The 20,434-nt window shown below is 35.9% G+C and overlaps 1 protein-coding gene across 3 annotated transcripts in view; it reads left to right on the forward strand.

The window, feature by feature from the left end:
• Positions 1-20,434, forward strand: part of CADM2 (cell adhesion molecule 2) — a 1,291,443-nt gene that overhangs the window by 995,977 nt on the left and 275,032 nt on the right. For all 3 annotated transcript variants that reach the window (XM_042230370.2, XM_042230374.2, XM_042230375.2), the window contains one exon: positions 5,075-5,224. In XM_042230370.2, the coding sequence (XP_042086304.1) occupies positions 5,075-5,224 (150 nt within the window). The remainder of the gene's footprint in view (positions 1-5,074; positions 5,225-20,434) is intronic.

A 20,434-nucleotide genomic window follows, 5' to 3' on the forward strand; every position in this document is an offset into this window, starting at 1 on the left:
TGCCTTAGGAAGCATCACCATAAACAAAGCTAGTGGAGGTGATGGAATTCCAGTTGAACTATTTTAAATCCTAAAAGATGATGTTGTGAAAGTGCTGCACTCAATATTCCAGCAAAGTTGGAAAATTCAGCAGTGGCCATTAGACTGGAAAAGGTCAGTTTAATTCCAATCCCAAAGAAAGGCAATGCCAATGAATTCTCAAACTACTGCACAATTGCACACATCTCACAGGCTAGCAAAGTGATGCTCAAAATTCTACAACTCAGGCTTCAACCGTAAGTGAACCATGGTTTTTCCAGTGGTCATGTATGGATATGAGAGTTGGAATGTGAAGAAAGCTGAGTGCCAAAGAATTGATGCTTTTGAACTGTGGTGTTGGAGAAGACTCTTGAGAGTCCCTTGGACTGCAAGGAGATCCAACCAGTCCATTCTAGAGGAGATCGGCCCTGGGTGTTCCTTGGAATATGCGAAGAGTTGACTCACTGGAAAAGACTCTGATGCTGGGAGGGATTGGGGTCAGGAGGAAAAGGAGACAACAGAGGATGAAATGGCTGGATGACATCACTGACTCAATGGACATGAGTTTGAGTGAACTCTGGGAGATGGTGATGGACAGGGAGGCCTGGCGTGCTGCAATTCATGGGGTCACAAAAAGTCAGACACGACTCAGCAGCTGAACTGAACTGAGCCATGAACTTCCAGATGTTCAAGCTGGTTTTAGAAAAGGCAGAAGAACCAGAGATCAAGTTGCCAACATGAGTTGGATTATCAAAAAACCAAGAGAATTCCAGAAAAACATCTGCTTTATTGACTATGCCAAAGCCTTTGACTATGTGGAACACAACAAACTGTGGAAAATTCTTCAAGAGATGGGAATACAAGACCATCTGACCTACCTCTTGAGAAATCTGTATGCAGGTCATGAAGCAACAGTTAGAAATGCACATGGAACAACATACTGGTTCCAAATAGGGGAAGTAGTATATTAAGGCTGTATATTGTCATCCTGCTTATTTAACCTATATGCAGAGTACATCATGAGAAATGCTGGGCTGGAGGAAGCACAAGCTGGAATCAAGATTGCTGGGAGAAATATCAATAACCTCAGATATGCAGATGACTCCACCCTTATGGCAGAAAGTGAAGAGGAACTAAAAAGCTTCTTGATGAAACTGAAAGAGGACAATGAAAAAGCTGGCTTAAAACTCAACATTCAGAAAACTAAGATCATGGCATCCGGTCCCATCACTTCATGACAAATAGGTAGGGAAACAGTAGAAACAGTAGCTGACTTTATTTTGGGGGGCTCCAAAATCCCTGCAGATGGTAACTGTAGCCATGAAATTAAAAGATGTTTGCTCCTTGGAAGAAAAGTTATGACCAATCTAGACAGCTTATTAAAAAGCAGAGACATTACTTTGCCAACAAAAGTCCATCTTGCCATACGTATGGTTTTTGCAGTAGTGATGTATGAATGTGAGCGTTGGACTATGAAGGAAGCTGAGCGCCAAAGAATTGATGCTTTTGAACTGTGGTGTTGGAGAAGACTCCAGCAAGTCCCTTGGACTGCAAGGAGATCCAACCAGACCATCCTAAAGCAAATCAGTCCTGAATATGCATTGGAAGGACTGATGCTGAAGCTGAAACTCCAATGCTTTGCCTATCTGATGCAAATAACTGACTCATTTGGAAAGACCCTGATGCTGGGAAAGATTGAAGGTGTGAGGAGAAGGGAACCTTAGAGGATGAGATGGTTGGATGGCATCACTGACTCAATGGACATGAGTTTGCGTAAACTCCAGGAGCTGGTGATGAATGGGGAGGCCTGGCATGCTGCAGTCCATGGGGTTGCAAAGAGTTGGACACGACTGAGTGACTGAACTGAACTGAACCATCTCATCCTCTGTCACCCCTTTACTCTCCTGTCCTCAGTCTTTTCAAGAATCAGGGTTTTTTCCACGAGTCCGCTCTTCACATCAGATGGCCAAAGTATTTTGAAAAATACATTGAGGATGAATCCTTAGGCTGGTAACACATTAATTTTTCCTATTGGGAAAATCAGTAACGTCTTTAGAAAGGCTCTCTGAGATTGAATTTAATGACAACTTGTGAACTTTAAGGAAGGAGGGGGTTAAAAGAGAAAAGTAGCAGCAAACTTGATGCTGTCTCCAGGTTATAAAAATAAAAGGCAGTATAAATCTTTGAGAAGTTTGACTGCCTACAACATTGGTTTTTGAATTGATGTTGGAAACCACATATCCTAAGGGTATTTAGGATTAGTAAATTCTCAACATGAGTTTGCTCTTTTGGGAGAAACTAAATTATTTAACTTTAGGGATTTTAGGATGCAAGATTCCAGGGAACTGAAGTCAGTACTTTAACGTCTGAACCCAAGTGAGGAGAAGATGGAGAGGAGCCATCCTGATGGCATACTTGGAAGGATAAGGTATAGGTGTGCTGGAGTCTGTATAGTCCCTGTCATGTAGAACACCCTGACAAATATTAGTTTCTTTCTTCTATGGGTGTATAAGGAAAGACTGAAATAATTATCAAATAACAATTTCTAGATAAGATACGATATTGAAAGGAAATTAACATTGGCATCTCCCTTATTTGATCTGAAGATGTAGTTCAGCTAGGTATGAATTCAAGGTTATTTTGCTAAAAGAATACTCTTTTCTTTTTTTCTTTTTCATTGTTATCTAACTCACATTTAAACAAATAGTGATATGACCCAGCAGCCTTTGTGGAAAAATAAGAATAAAACGTTGAACTTTCAGAACAAACCCCAAATGGTTCATTGACTCCATTTCACCATGGAAAAAATCACTTAACCTCCCAGTGTCAGTTTACCCATCTGTGAAATGAGAAGGATAATATTTTCTTATGGGATGTTTTGAAAATTATTTTGCAAATGCAGTGGATGAAATTGTTGCAAGCATCACTGCTCTTTTTCCACGTCTTTGAAGACGCAGAAAGTATTATTTATGTACCAGTTGATAGTCAAATCGTCATCTGGGATGAACTATGTATATTTATTAACAGTTGTGCACTTTTTATTACTTGAAGGATCTCCTCCTCCCCTAGACTGCTCAGTTTATGCATTATGTCAATAGCTGGGCACCTGAGCAAAGCATCTTGAAAACAATTTGAACTTCATATTTATGAGCTGCTAATCTGATATCTTTGGTAATTACCCCTTCCTTCTGTTTTAGCTCATGTTTTCTCTGATGCAGTTTTTCACTTCACCTCACTTCACAAGATTGATAGTTTTTCATGTTTCCCTGCTAGAGGTCACCTCTGAGCTGAAGGCAAAACACATCCCATTCTGGCTCCTGTTGACTTTCAAGTCAACTATCAAAGAATTTATTCCAGACATTGCCTAACCTCAATTTAAAAACTCTACCCTAAAGATTACAAGGAGATATCCTGGGGAGTTGCCATAGTGACTCAAAGAGGTTGGCATTGAGGAGACAAAGCTACCGATAGCAGGTTTTTATACTTGATAGGCTTAATTATATAATGTGGTCACGAACTTCTGTGCTTGTGTCATTTAGGTCTGGAAAGAAATTTTCCCCTTCAGGCTCTTCTCTTCTCTTACAGTGCCAATCAACAGGCTTCTTGGTAATAAGAATCTTTATGCCAGTAGCTCCAGTATAACTTCAAATGGTGCTTGTAGTAATAACAGAATCATTATAAAATTAAAGAGGAAAAGGAAAATATATTTCCTGGGTGCTATTAAGTTATCATAATATTCTTGCATGTGTAAATTGTCCTTGACTTAATGAACTGCCCTGCTCACATAATAGTATTTTAACCTGGCTTTAGAAAGTCATTTTTCACCCATGTTGTTAATTGTTTCCAGACTTGGCAGAGTTCATCTCCAGATCATCTTGCTGAAGTGAAATTTATATATTATGTTTCTATGTGCATGAATTTTAACTATTAGAAGTACTTTTACTAAGAAATGTTATTACATGAATTAATAATAAATAATAAATTAGTATGACACTTAAGAAGATAGAAAACTTGAATACATTATAATAATATCCAAATTGCCAATGATCTTTATAGATATTTTTTCCTTGATTGAAAAAGGGATATATATTCATTGGCAAAAAAACATCAGAAAACAACGGAAAGAAACAAAAAAGAATATTATCTCTACCTCTTGGGCTAGAGTAATCACTTTAATATTTTGATGGATATTTTATAAGATGAACACTTGTTTTCCCCAACATGTTTTATATTTATAAAAACAACTAAGTCTGCAAGAAACCCTGGTGTAAGAGGATTCTTCTTTTTTTAATTTTTTCTATCAGAGGTTGAATCTAACATTCTAATATCCATATTTTATACACTTTATTCAGAACTATAAAAGCTACAAGGGAAGTATTTAATGTATTTCTTCTGCTACTAAAAAGAGTTATATTCATCCAGAATTATTATTTTCAAAAATAGCCAGGTCTAGCACCATATCGGAGAAGGCAATGACACCACACTCTGGTATTCTTGCTTGGAAAATCCCATGGATGGAGGAGCCTGGTGGGCTGCAGTCCATGGGATCGCGAAGTCGGACATGACTGAGCAACTTCACTTTCACTTTTCACTCTCATGCATTGGAGAAGGAAATGGCAACCCACTCCGGTGTTCTTGCCTGGAGAAACCCAGGGACAGAAGAGTCTGGTAGGCTGCCGTCTCTGGGGTCGCACAGAGTTGGACACGACTGAAGAGACTTACCAGCAGCAGCAGCACCATATAATTAATGCAAGGCCAAGGGAAATTAATGATAATCACGTTACTATTTAAATATACATCTTTATGTGTGCCTAGGAGGAGAAGAAAGTTTTCTGGAGCATGTGAAGGAATGTAAAGAAGTCCTACTAGTATATCACACTGTTGTCCTCTAATCAAAGGTTTTCAATTATCTTGCCTTTTTTCTAATGTATAGTTTTGCTGTTGTTTGGTTGGTTTAAATTTTATTTGGGGTGAGAAGTTAAGCCCATGTACCTCTTGGAAAGTTAATCATTTTATAAGTTTCATTTAATCAACTTTTTCTTTAATCCCTTTTTAGGCAGCCAAGGGCAGTTTCCACTCACACAGAATGTAACGGTTGTTGAAGGCGGAACTGCAATTTTGACCTGCAGGGTTGATCAAAATGATAACACCTCCCTCCAGTGGTCAAATCCAGCTCAACAGACTCTGTACTTTGATGACAAGAAAGGTGAATACATTTTCTTTTAAATGTTTTAATCATATTCTAAAATATCCTAATTATAATGAATTTATTTTTCTGAGATGATTCAAATTATTCCTTTTGATTACCAAACTGCTGATGCTTGTATTTAAACATGTTAAATATTAAATACTTTAGTTTGCAAGTCATAAACACTAAAGATAACCTATGTCAACTTTTTAATAAAATAAACAGTTCTAATTCTGTTTCAAAAATAGTTTTATATCTTCTCCTAACAATTATTATCTCTCCAGATACCACATGCTTTTGTTCTCTTTTAGATGCGTTTTATATAGATTGAATATTTTTTCCTCACTCTTGGCAATAGGATGTGTTATTTTTATTAACTTTAATTAAAATATTTAGAAAATACCATGTAACTTTGGAAAGTTTTTTTTTAATTTTATTCTCATGAATTGAGTTTAAAACTAAGAATTATAAAGATGATATTATTCAATAATAAGTTTAAGTTTCTCCTTGTTTCTAAAATAAACTGAAATTAAGAAGCTGTATTTACACACTGAGTTGGACTTAACTGGGGTTTCTAACTGGGTGATAGATTTTGATTAAGTGTTTTTAGAGAACTAAATCACATTATATTTTATAATTCTAGCAAACAACTAAAAGCATATACTGAATGTTTAAGCAATTGTCTACTGGTATAAGCATTGGGAGAAAATTAGTTCAGGAACTGTAATAAAAATATGGATCTATTGCTTTAGATAAATTATATAGGATATAAATATAAATATTTATATCCAAATATTCAACATCATCTTAATATCTTTATTCCTTATGTATGTATGTAGATAATAGTGAAATAATTTGAAATAGGATCCAATAATTGAAGTGTAGTCAAACTAGTTCAATAAATGTGCCCATTTCACCTAAAATATAAATTCACTATATTTTGTGCATTTCTATACTTTCCCTCTTTGATGTACTTTAAATTTAAAATTAAATACTCTATTTTTACCTTTAGTATATGAAGGATTGGTTAAAAATCTAATTAATTCAATGAATATATTTTGAGAGTTTCTTTGCACAAGGCATAAGAGTTAGAGAACAGACAGATAAAATCGCTGCCCATAGAGGATATACAGTCCAGTGTGGAAACCAGACAATTAAACAAGCATATGAACAAAATATATTTTAGAGTACATTGACAGGAAACAAGTGTTCTCTTTCTCTCTCTCTCTAGATAGCTGGTTAGCTAAAATAGATAATACATAAACATCTACAGAGAGAGAGGGAGAGAATGAGATTAATACTTAGAAATTGGCACAAGTGATTGTTGAAGCTGGCAAGTCTGAAATCTGCCTGGTAGGACAGTAGACTGGAGACTCAGGGAAGAGCTACGTTGCAGGTCAAGTCTGAAGGCAGTCTGGAGGGAAATCTCTTCTTCAGGGAACCTCAATTGTTTTTTTGTTGGTTTGTTTTTATTTTACTCTGAAGGCCTTATACTGATTGAATGAGGCCCACCTGCATTTTGCAGGGTGATGTGCTTTACTCAAAGTCTACTGATTGCAATGTAATCTCATCTAAAAATACTTTCACAGCAATAACCGGACTGGTATTTGGCCAAACATCCGGATATTGTGGCCTAATGAGTTGACACATAAACTTAACTATGAGAAAGGCTTAGGAATACTAGCATTTCTGTAGAACTTTAATATTTATAAAGGGTTTCTATTTTGCTGTCTGAAAGATAGAACAGTTATCACTAAAGACCATTTTCATAGAAGCATGTGGAAGGGAGGGGTTAAAGTTCTCACAGCTATGTAAGATTTAAAGACAGTATCATGACAAATATTGTGACTTAAATATTGACTAGACTTAAAGCCAATACTGTGATTCCATATTTATGTTTTGATTTGAGTGTTTGATGTGTAATCATTCATGTTTAACAGAGACTTCCAGTCATAGAGTTTTGTTGTTTTTTGTTTGTTTGGTTTTTTTTTTTAGTATTTAGGGATATCTTTAAATGTCTGGAAATGGATTTTTAAACATCCATTTGCTAAACAGTTAATATAGCAATAATAATATAAATTGAATCCTTATTACTATTATTGATTACTTAATTATTCTGATTAAGATATTTTTATTCCATTGTGAAAAATTTTAATACTGCTTTATGAGACTGTAAAGTGACTTGTTTTTCCACAACTTGAGAAATAGCTAAGGAATATCTAAATTTGATATTTTTAAGCCTTTTGAAAAATATGTCATTCAAGAATTAACGGTTAATTTTATGGATTAATTAGCTGTTTTAAAAAGTCACAAGTATAATCCACATAATTTAGTTTATATTTCAGCTATATTCAATGGAAATAAAAGCTATATAAATAGAAAACAAAACTTAAAGATTTCTTTTGATTTCATTTTTTTCTAGCAAAAATATATTTAAGTTTTATCATACTAATATTATGTAAGCCTTATGGTTTGATCATAAATTCCTAGTGCTCTGTGGATGGAAAAGGCACATCTATATGTATATGTACATGAACATCTATATTTTCATGTATATGAAAAGAAAATTCTAGTGTTTAGTTCAGTCCTTCATGGTGGTGTTTAAAGGAGTTTTAAATCAAGTGATCTATGTTGCTTTCCAGAAGGAAGTTCTGTTAGTTAAAAATTCAAATACATAAGTAACCAGACATATACAAATATTTAACAACTTCTTTGTGCTCATGGCAGTAATTGATTACAAGTATTTGTAAATAAATATTTCAGACATATGTGCCCAAATATAAAAAGAAGACTCCAGTTTTAATGAAACCTCTCATTTGCCCAATGATATAACACAAAAGAAAATGTTTGGGGAGACAAGAGACTGTTACGGATGCTCATGGAACAATTAAACATATAGTATACTATTTAATTTATCAACTTGATTATATGTAAATATTTTAACTGGATTTTCCTGGTGGCTCAATGGTAAAGAATCCACCTTTCAGTGCAGAAGATGCAGATTGCTGCCTGGGTTGGAAAAATTCTCTGGAGAAGGAAACAGCAACCCACTCCAGAATTCTTGCCTGGGAAATCTCATGGACAGAAGGGCCTGGTGGATTACAGTCCATGGAGTCACAAAAGAATCAGACACAACTTAATGACTAAACATAAACAATAACATTTAAATTAGTATAAAAATATATTAATTTAGCAATATTGCTTTTTTACACCCCTGCATTTTATGAAATAATCTTGCTTAGCAGTACTTTTGAAAAAGTATAACATACTGTCAATGAGAAATAAGTTTCAATCAACTTTATTTTTTTAACACTAAGTAAGTAAAGACGCTCAGCTGTGTCCGACTCTTTGCGACCCCATGGACTGTAGCCTACCAGGCTCCTCCCTCCATGGGATTCTCCAGGCAAGAGTACTGGAGTGACACTAGGACAGTTATATTTGTTGTGCATTCATCCTGCAGGATTATAGTAATGATTTCCACTATGTAACAATGTGTTGTACTGCTTTTTAAGATCTTTGAGAATCATGTGTACAGTGACATTACAATTGTGAGGTCAAATCCTCAGGCACAAAACCAAAATCTATATGAAATGTCATTGCCTCCTCTTTTAGTGATTCTATAAAATATTCTCTATAGATTGTCTAAAATAAGCATTGATTCAGAGTATTTCAAGTTAATGCAACTTTTCGGTGGAAAATAGAAGCAACTTGTAATACAGATTTGCAAAGACTTTGTTTCCAGGAAGCTCCTTTTTTTTTTTTTTTTTCTGAAGGATAGTCCTCGTGATAAAAACCCATCATGGTATATCTGGGATATTTAGCAATATTCCTACATCTTTACGCTGCTACAAACTACACCTGATCATATGAATTGTTGAAGTATTCTTTTTTTAATATTTGCTTAACAGAGTTATGCTGAAAAAAGCCTTTGTGTGTGCATTTATGTGTGTGTATATGTGTGTAGTATAATAGGTTTCTATTTCTGTTATTAGACATTTTTCTATTTCTGTTGTGGGTCTACCATCAGTTGCAACAGAATAGCGGAAAGTATTGAATAAAGCAACCTTTCATGAATGACAAACTAACATGCCTATTCCTTCACAAGTCCTTGATTTGGTTCCTTGTGATATTGTAGTGGAAGGGATCCTCGATAGTGATGTCCCTCAAATGCAAGGGCTTGAAAATAAAAGTGTTTTTTGAAGATTTCATATCACAATTTCCACATACTGTCTTTTTGTCTGCAGACAAATGTGCTAAATTTTGCCAGTCTAAGTGTAGAAGTCTAAGCGTGACTAGCGTAACCCATATGTCTTATGCAAGTGACAACTGCTCAGGAGAACAATAGAGAAAATGAAAGGGCTGTCTGTGTCACTGATTGCACCAGCTTCTACAGGTGGCTGCCACTGCTAATGGCTTTATCCATAGTTCTGTTCTTATTTCTGTCTCATATTTTGTTGCCAGTTGTTCTCAGGAGCTTTCCAAACAGAGTCTTTCAGGCATATGCAGTATCACAGAGTTTTAATTGTGTCTCAAATGATTATAAAAGACAGCTGAGGTTGAGAAGCATTGGGTTTAGCAAGTCAGTTCTCACCAGAGTTCTGTATCCCTGAGCTTTAATTTCTGTACTGACATGGAGTAATGAGAAGGACGGGGAAAGGGACAGAGGGAGGGAAAGAGGAAGGGAGCAAGTGGGCAAGTTAGTCAGAACAACAACACATGTGCTTTTCATTGATATCACTGTTGCCACTATAAGACCCAAAAGGCATTCTGAGTAGCCTTTCCTGCTACACAGGTCTCTGACTATTCTGGCTGTGGGGTTTGAACAAGGATCTCGAGACAGTGACCCGTTGGTTCAATTAAAACTAGAAAACCCTTCGTTGTTTACTTGGAATTATTAGCTAAAGAAAAGTATGCTGTGAGTGGACAATTGATGATCTGCTAAAGGAGAATTAAGCTGAACTCCTTTTCTTAGTTTTTCTCAAGGTGGTTGAATGTGAATATTCAGGACTTTCTTCACAAGGGAGATAAATGTCCAGCGTAATTGGCTAAGTGAAGCTAATATTACAATATATATTATTCAGGTAAAATAAAGAGGGCAGTGATCTCAGGCTTTTGCTACTTTGAGAACATTCATTATGTGATATGTAAATATTCCATTTATAACTGGAGAAATTGAGTCAAACATTCAGGAAAATTTGTCCACAGACGTTCTGCTAATGACTGGTAATGAAGGAATTTGAATCCAGGTGTAGTAACTAGAATGCCCCTGAAAACAAAGGTATCCCAGCACCAGGTCATTTTAAGTATAACCCAAGTGCCTTCTGCCATTGATCTTAGCAGCTGCCTTTTAGTTAAGAACAGCTGCTGCTAAGTCGCTTCAGTTGTGTCCGACTCTGTGCGACCCCATAGACAGCAGCCCACGAGCTTCCCCTGTCCCTGGGATTCTCCAGGCAAGAACACTGAAGTGGGTTGCCATTTCCTTCTCCAATGCATGAAAGTGAAAAGTGAAAGTGAAGTCGCTCAGTCATGTCTGACTCTTAGCGACCCCATGCACTGCAGCTTACCAGGCTCCTCCATCCGTGGGATTTTTCCAGGCAAGAGTACTGGAGTGGGGTGCCATTGCCTTCTCCAGTTAAGAACAGCAGTTACTCCCAACTGTTGAAGATGTACATACAGTAAGACCGAGGGATGCAGTATAGTCAGCATTGCCCAATAGGACTTTCCACAGTGATGGCAGTGTTCTAAATCTGTATTGAACAATTCTGTAGCCAGTGTCATGTGTGGGTACTTGTCAATTTTAAAATAATTAAAATTTTGGGTTTTTTTAGTCATACTAGCTGTATTTCAAGTACTGAAAAACCATGTGTATTTACTATTTTGGGAAGCACAGCTCTAGACAGTGATTCACTCTTTAGATGCCAAAATAGACCTTGCCCAAGTCCAGCCTTGGCTGCAGAATATGCATTTTTCAACTGAGAAAACCACAAGTCATCATAAAAACAAATCAAATATTAAGTAAATGAAATTTTCCTGTTTAAATTGCACAGATTTAATGGGGACATTAAAAGAAAAGAGATGGGAATACAGACCACCTGAACCTGCCTCTTGAGAAACCTGTATGCAGGTCAGGAAGCAACAGTTAGAACTGGACATGGAACAATATACTGGTTCCAAATAGGGGAAGTAGTACATCAAGGCTGTATATTGTCACCCTGCTTATTTAACCTATATGCAGAGTGTATCATGAGAAATGCTGGGCTGGATGAAGCACAGGCTGGAATCAAAATTGCTGGGAGAAATATCAACAACCTCAGATATGCAGATGACACCATCCTTATGGCAGAAAGTGAAGAGGAACTAAAGAGCCTTTTGATGAAAGTGAAAGAGGAGAGTGAAAAAGTTGACTTAAAACTCAACATTCAGAAAATGAAGATCATGGCATCTGGTCCCATCACTCCATGGGAAATAGATGGGGAAACAGTGGAAACCATGACAGACTTTATTTTGGGGGGCTCCAAAATCCTTGCAGATGGTGATTGCAGCCATGAAATTAAGACATTCACTCCTTGGTAGGGAAGTTATGACCAACCTAGACAGCATATTAAAAAGTGGAAACCTTACTTTGTCAACAAAGGTCCGTCTAGTCAAGGCTATGGATTTACCAGGGGTCATGTATGGATGTGAGAGTTGGGCTATAAACAGGGCTAAGCCCTGAAGAATTGATGCTTTTGAGCTGTGGTATTGGAGAAGACTCTTGAGAGTCCCTTGGATTGCAAGGCGATCCAACCAGTCTGTCCTAAGGGAAATCTGTCCTAGGTTCTTTGGAAGGACTGATGTTAGAGTTGAAACTCCAGTATTTTGGCCACCTGATGCGAAGAGCTGACTCATTTGAAAAGACCCTGATGCTGGGAAAGATTGAAGGCAGGAGGAGAGGGGACGACAGAGGATGAGATGGTTGGATGGCATCACCGACTCAATGAACATGAGTTTGTGTAAACTCTGGGAGTTGGTGATAGACAGGGAGGCCTGGCATGCTGCGGTTCATGAGGTCGCAAACAGTCAGACATGACTGAGTGACTGAACTGAACTGAATGGGGACATTGTAGCGCAGGAGACATGGACTTCTAGTTCTGCTTCTGACACCAACCAGCCGAGAAATCAGAGAGGTTTATCAGTACCACCACCAAATTAGATGTATTGGTCTTTGGATCAGAGCTGCATCTTTAATATTTTTTCCATCTACTTTGTTTGCACTTGAAACCCAGAAATCATTAACCTATGAAGTAGATATTTAATTGCAATTACATTTCATGTCTGCATAGTTTTTTTATATGAAGTTTTTTTTTTCTATAGCACTTCAGAGCCTGCACATTTAAATAAAAATAAAAATCAAGAGGAAAATTTATAGGTTCTTATGGATAAGAGGGACTTAGATCAAATGTTGTCACATATTCAGGCCCTCGTCTGTTTCTTTTTACACGAAATTTACTGTTCTGTTATAAACAGTATGTAAGCATTTAGAAGTGGGTATAGGGAGATAGAGGGTCCTTCCCTGGTAGCTTAGCTGGTCAAGAATTTGCCTGCAATGCAGAAGACCCCAGTTTGATTCCTGGGTTGGGAAGATACCCTGGGAAAGGGATAGGCTACCCACTCCAGTATTCTTGGGCTTCCCTGGTGGCTCAGATGGTAGAGAATCCACCTGCAATGGGGGAGAACTGGGTTCAGTCCTTGGGCTTGGAAGATCCCTTGGAGGAGGGCATGGCAACCCACTCTGTATTCTTGCCTAGAGAATCCCCATGGACCAAGGTACCTGGTAGGCTACATGCAAAGAGTTAGAGGCAACTGAGCAACTAAGCATAGCACAGGGAGATAAAGAGAGTAGGGAGCTGAGTTCACTGAAACCTTACATTAATACTCTGTGATATTTGACAATAGAAATTTAAAAGAAAATCAATTAGATCATTGTGTCTGTTTCTCTGCAGGTGTGGAAAAAAAACAATTGAAGTAGTACAATCTGATCACTTAATGTTCAGGAAAGAACACTTCAATTCCATTTTATTATTGACAGGAAATGCTTTGTACAAACATCTCCAGGAGTGCATAGTATAGTATATGCATTTAACAGACATATCTCTGTGTGCTTGTATGTGTTTTTATATAAAAATATAAAATGCATACCTGTTTGTGATATTTCTTTTTATAGTAGTTTTGCCTTTTTGAATTATACTTCAATGATTCTCAAAAATATCTTGAAGGAAATTTTATTCCTGAATGAGTTAAAATAAATTTTATTAAGGGTATAGCCAAAAAAATATGCTGGTGTTAATTTTCTAATTATTCTGCTGATAATTTTACATTAATACTGAGGAGAGAAGTAACATGAATAAGATATCCTAGAAAAAAAAGATATCTTAGAATAAGCAGTAATAAAGAGAATAAAAATGAGATGAACCTAAAATAATGATACAGGTTCTCCTGGCTCCATGCCAACCAGTGCCATCTGAGTGTCTTTCCCCATTAGTTTCAATCAATATGACAGCCTTGAAAATAGCAAATATTAAACTCTGTAAAGCAGATATTTAAGTGGTCAATTTTACCCTTCCTTTTGCTTTCTTAAATAAAATCAAATATAATGTATGTTACAATAAAGATATGAAATCAATGATGACAACTTACAGTTGCACAAGGCAATTTTTAAATAACTTCTGCATAATTAACTCTTCTCCTTGGATCTACAATGACCTATATAGTCAATATTCCCATTTTGTATATGAAGAAACTGAGGTTTGCAGATTTGAATGACTCTAGTAGTAAGCAACAAAATGATGGTAAGACATGAACTTTTTTAAGTGAAGCCTAATTCACTTCATGATATATCATACTATGAGGACTTCATTTTAACTGCTTTTTGAATTTTATCATTTTTTACTTTTCTTATGGAAATGATCACTTCTTTTAGGTCTTTACTCCAAAGTCATCATCTCAATGATAGATCTGAACACATCATCTCTCATAGTTAATCATTTTGTTTGTATTAGCAGATGTGCTAGCAAATGCATCCATATTAAATTAGTAGGAATCCAGTTCCCACTAGGAAATAAATGATACACTTGAGTTAATGAAGTATGGAACACACTGTTTACAGATGTGCAGCCATAATTAAGGAAACTCATCAAGATGATACAGCACCCAGGACCTAGCGACAGTGGGAAGCCAGCCTACCCTTGGGTCTGAAAGGGCTACAGAGAGAACTAAAGCTAAGTTTTGGAAAGAAGGCTTCTGGTTAGAAGCTGAGACTGTTTAGGAAGGAGCGATGTGTGGAAATACAAAAATTGACTTCTCTTTCCTCCTGCCCTTAGATCTGACTTCCACGAGCTGAGCCCAGTTGGAAAACACAGGTCAAGGAATCCAATGGATCTGAAATGATAACTAGAAAGTAGCCAGCACAATTTACCAAATATAAATAGATGATATTTCTCCCTCTCCAATTTTCAGTAAAGATAATTTCCATCAAAAACATGTGCCACTCTAGGTTCACAAGTACTTTCCATTGAATTGCTTCATTTTGAGAGAAATAAATTGCAACAATGCAGTACCCTTGCAAAACACATTTTTCAATGCTGTATTCCTGATTTAACATATATGTTAAAGTGTATGCTATGATATTTTTTAAAGAAATAACTTGCTTTCACTTAATCTACTAATAATAAAGCCATCACTATAAATTCTCACTAAGCATAAATAAAATTTCAGTTGTATATTATATGATTACTATCTTCATCTCTCTATACTAAAGTCTCAACATCATTAAGAAAAACATAAAAATAATCATGTACACTATCAGTTCAGTTCAGTCACTCATTCATGTCCGACTCTTTGCGACCACATGAACTGCAGCACGCAGGCCTCCCTGTCCATCACCAACTCCCGGAGTTTACCCAAACTCATGTCCATTGAGTCAGTGATACCATCCAACCATCTCATCCTCTGTCGTTCCCTTCTCCTCCTGCCCTTAATCTTTCCCAGCATCAGGGTCTTTTCAAATGAGTCAGCTCTTTGCATCAGGTGGCCCAAAGGATTGGAGTTTCAGCTTCAACATCAATCCTTCCAATGAATACCCAGGACTGATATCCTTTAGGATGGACTAGTTGGAGCTCTTTGGAACTATACACTATAAATTGTACTCATTTTGTGATATCTGTATCTAGATTTTTTGCATTCAAGGCCACAAGTATGTGTGAAAATGTTCAGCAATTTTTAATTTGAGCATTTTAGAATTCAGCATAATTTTCATACTTATTACTACATTTTAGATAAATTAGGTTCCACTAATATTACTAATTTTTACAGTACTTTGTTTTTGACCACTCTTCACAGCTTGTGGAATCTTAATTCCCAGGCCAGGGATTGAATCCACGCCCTCAGTAGTGAAAGCACAGAGTCCTAACCACTGGACGGTCAGGGAATTCCCTGTAATGATTTTATTTTAAAATAAAGAAAAATTTACTGCAAATAAATCAAGTGCCTCTGTAAAAATAACTACATTCCTAAATTAAGTCCTTTTAGTTTTTGCATGTTGCTGTTCACTAACCTTTTTTTAGCAAAACCTCATAAAAATGGGACTATGTGCTACCTTTTTCTGTATTTTCCAAGTCTCCTGTAAATGTGTTATCATAGTTATCATATTTCATATTTAAAAAATACAAATAAAAAAACTCAACAAAAGAAAAGTTATTTCTACAATGCTGAAATATTTTATTCCACTTTCTGATGATTAACTTGCATATTTACTTAATCTTTCATTCAATAAATATTTGCTATCTACTGTGTGATAGGCACTGTATTAGGTGGTTTGTAGTTATTGTAGCTCATTGATTTTTGAGGAGTCTATTCTATGTTGAACAGAGCTACTTGAAAGATACCTTGACCTGATTAAAATTTGATATCCTTTCTCTACTGATCATGTATGCTTCTGGGAACATATTATATACATATATATATATATGTATATATATATATATATGTATGTATGTATAATCTTGGTAAGACATACAGAGTCAGCACATAGTCAGCAAACCATCTGGGGAATACCACTTTTTACGTCATGGAGGTAGAAGTGGGATGATGCCTAAAGGTAGACTGGGTGGATAGCCATCACCATTGTGCCATGTATTTCCATCTCCCAAAACACTTTATAAAATTTAAACAAGGACCAACCACTTTCTTGTAATTGCCTTGATGTCTTTTGTGATATTTCAGATCCTCAGTTTTGGGACTCAATAGTCATTAAAGAAAGAAGTCTGCTAGGTAATTGTTCTTAATAGGTCAATATCTAAGCATGTTCTGGCTGTGTGCTTAGTCACTCAGTTATGTCTGACTCTTTGTGATCCTATGGATCACCCACCAAGCTTATATTTAAAAAAGATTTCCAAGTCACAATTTCAGTTCTATTCTGTGATTATTAGTAAAATAGTGCTGTGTCCCAGGAATTATACTGGGCACTAGGACTACTAAAATAAATAAAACATGGATTTTGCCCTTAAGGAGCAAGTTGTTATATATGATCTATACATTGGAATAGTGGAGTATATAGAGGAAAAATAAGGGCTTCTGTGATGATTCAGATGGTAAAGAATCCACCCGCAATGCAGGAAACCTGGCTTCAATCCCTGGGTTGGGAAGATTTCCTGGAGGAAGGCATAGCAACCCACTCTAGTATTTTTGCCTGAAGAATCCCCATGGACAGAGATGCCTGGCAGGCTACAGTCCATGGGGTTGCAAAGAGTCAGACACAACTGAGAGACTAAGTACAGCACACCAAAACAAGCTGTCATATATCATCTATATATCGGAACAGTGGAATATATAGAGGGAAAGTGCTAGGTAAAGCATTTTAGAGATAGACAAATGCAATTCTCCTTGTTGCGTAATAAGCCTCATTGACGAGGATACAACATGCCCAAATAATTGGTAAAAATATCATATATGAACCTAGGAAAAAGATGTGACTTGAAAATACATATGATTTACTTTTTTGATAAAATTATTTTTTTAAGAAACAACTGTAAATAAACTACAAATACTATGTGCTATTTGTCTAATTTAGGAAGTATTAATGTGCTGTGCATGAACCTGATTTCCTTGTGATATATTGATATGGTCTCTATGTTAAATAGCTTTTTTATGAGGATTAGCACAGAGACTATGGAGAATTTAAGATATTTGTAAGTTTCAAAATAGCATTAGTGTTATAGCTCCTTAGTAAGTATAAGAAAATCTGAACAGGATCAAAAGTAATGTCTGTAATATGTATGTTTAATTTTATTTATGACTACATAATTTTTATTCATACCAATATAATTCTATTTTAAATAAAATGTAGTGTTTAAAGCTTAACTATTTAAAATTTTAGTGCATTTTATCATTATGTGTGTGTGTGTTTTTTTTTTAATATTTTACATCAGACTTTGAAAGAGTCATACTATTATATGATGGATCCACATTGCTGAAATATTGTTCATTTTTTTAAACTGAGACTGATGAAAACTTAGGCCTAGAAGTGTGACATAAATGTCATTCTACTCCAAAACTTATAGTTCACTGCATTACTCTGTTCTAGTTTTAAGTTCCTAAGAGAGAGAAATTAATTGGTTTAGCTTATCCTATATTATTCTACTGTGCTTTAAGGTATAACCAGGGGTGTGTGGCCAGAGAGCCCAGGAATCATAATAATTTATATCATTCAATGACATTCAATGACAGGCACATTCAATGACAGGCCTACTCAATAGGTTCAATATATAGAATATATGCAGAATTATTTTGTCTTTGTAGCATAATTATATGAAAATAATTGAAGCTTGAAGGACAGAATTAATTTAAAAAAACTCATTTCAACATTATTACTTGGATTTTCCTAGTAAGTACAGTCTCTTTTTAATCCCAAGGAGCTTTTTTTATAAGTAATTTGGAAATTTTGGTCTAAGTACCAAAAAGTAGAAGTAAAAACACACAGTATTTCATTAATGATGGAAAAGTGAGTTAGTCCCTCAGCCCTATTCAACTCTTGGCAACTCCATGCAGTGTAGCCCACCAGGCTCCTCTGTGCATTGAATTCTCCAGGAAGAACACTGAAGTGGGTAGCTATTCCCTTCTCCAGGAGATCTTCCTAATCCAGGAATCAAACCTGGGTTTCTTGTATTGATAGTAATACTAATTAAAATATTATTAAATTATGAATTTGTTGTGGTTAAAAAGTTACTATGATCTTTTCAATTTATTTACTTGGTTTTCTTCAACTATTTTAGTTATTTCCTATATTTATAAATCCTGAATATTTCTCCTGCTTCATGACTCTTCAGGTAATATTTTTCTGCTATTCAAACAAAATAATACAATTTAGAAATACTTTTTCCTGAATAAATATTTTTACTATATTGTTTGTAGTGTGTGAGTATTAAGAGTTATAAATCAGAGTACTCTACTTTCCTTAATTTAGTATGTTTTAGTCCCCGCAGGCTCTTGTAAGTGATCCTTGGAAACCGCAGTAGATGAACATTTTGCTGTGAAATGTAGGAGGCAGTGTTATTTTAGTACTGAGGTATGGGTGATTGTAAGAATTAAGTCTTCTGGTTTTACAACTATTTATATTGAGGCTAGTAGGTGAACTCAAGTACAAATGGAGAGTGAGGGTGGGGAATGCTGACTGACTGGTATGCACATTCTGAAGTACTCACTTTTACATTTTGGAAAGAATGATTGTAATTTAGAAAGAGTGAGAGTAGTATGAATATAGATGTTATATGTTGTGTTTGGATTTCGAAACTTTCTTATATGTACAGCCCACCTTGTCATTTAATGCTGAAAATTGTATGGCATGAGAATGAATGCACTATTTTCTAAATCATGAATTATGATAAGAAATATCTTCTAGGAACCAGAACTGTGTTCTCCTATGGAGATGATAATTGGCTATTAGTCACATATTTCTTTGTAACTTAAAATCTTACCTCACAAACATTTGCAAACATTACAGATGGATTGGATACTTGAGGTTTACATGCCTGGTAGTCAGGACAGCCGCGATTGGATTCTAGTTTCATTATGGATTTGTATGTGATCTTGAAACAACCTTGAGAAAATACATAAACCAATCTTGGTTCCAGCTCGTAGGTCTCTTGAGGCCAGTGAGTTGTGAGGGGCCACCTGCTTCTATGTACAGTTGTAATGGCAGAAACTCTTTCCAGAGGTTTTCCTTGTGTGTATTTGTGTGTGGTTTGAGATGTTTGAAAATCGATACTGCAACATCGAACAAAATAAAAAGCCAAACAGAAGTCTGCCAAATGTCATAAGTACTTTCTAACAGGAAATTGAGATCTTAAATACTACCTTCAGACGGAAAGTGACTGTCAATGGGTAAATACCTGAAGCAGGCCTTTTAGTTATTGAGACATAAAGCAGCGATTCTGTATTTAAATGGTATTATTTAGCTTCACCATTTCCTAGGTGCTGTAACTATGTTGAAGGTGAAATGCGATAAAGGTTTCTAATGTGGAGGCTGCGTCATTATCCTCAGGGCTTTGGGGAAAAGAATACAAGTAAGGATGAAAGAATGTAGGATGAAAAGAGTTCTTTCCCTGCCCTTCTTGGATCATTTCTGTTATTTTTTTAGTTGATTTACAATGTTATATTAGTTTCAGATGTACAACATAGTGATTCAGTATTTTTATAGATTATCCTTCATTTAAAGTTATAAAATATTGACTATTTTCCCAGTAATGTACAATATATCCTGGTAGCTTACTTATTTACATATATATTTTCTCCACACCATCTCAAAAACTTTTTATTTAATATACGCTTATAGTCAATTAACAATGATGTAATAGTTTCAGGTGGACAGCAAAGGGACTCAGCCATACATATACATGTATCATGTCTCCCACAAACTCCCATCCCATTCAGGCTGCCGCATAACATCAAGCAGAGTTCCCTATGTAGCTTATTTACCTTACACGTAATAGTTTGTGTTTCTGCCTCACTTCTTTTTATGTTGAGTGTGAGCTCTTATGGTGTGAGATTTTTATAAAGAGCTGAAAAGGCTATTTCACCTGCAGAGCTGCCACTGAGTCCATGTGACTAAGAGTGGCATGGAGCTAGCTTGAAAACCAGTTCTTGTGCCTCAACACTGGCTGCTACTTGAACTAATGTCTTTGCCTCCTTTTATAT

The sequence above is a fragment of the Ovis aries genome, chromosome 1, assembly GCF_016772045.2.
Source record: "Ovis aries strain OAR_USU_Benz2616 breed Rambouillet chromosome 1, ARS-UI_Ramb_v3.0, whole genome shotgun sequence".
In the NCBI taxonomy this organism is placed as follows: domain Eukaryota; kingdom Metazoa; phylum Chordata; class Mammalia; order Artiodactyla; family Bovidae; genus Ovis; species Ovis aries.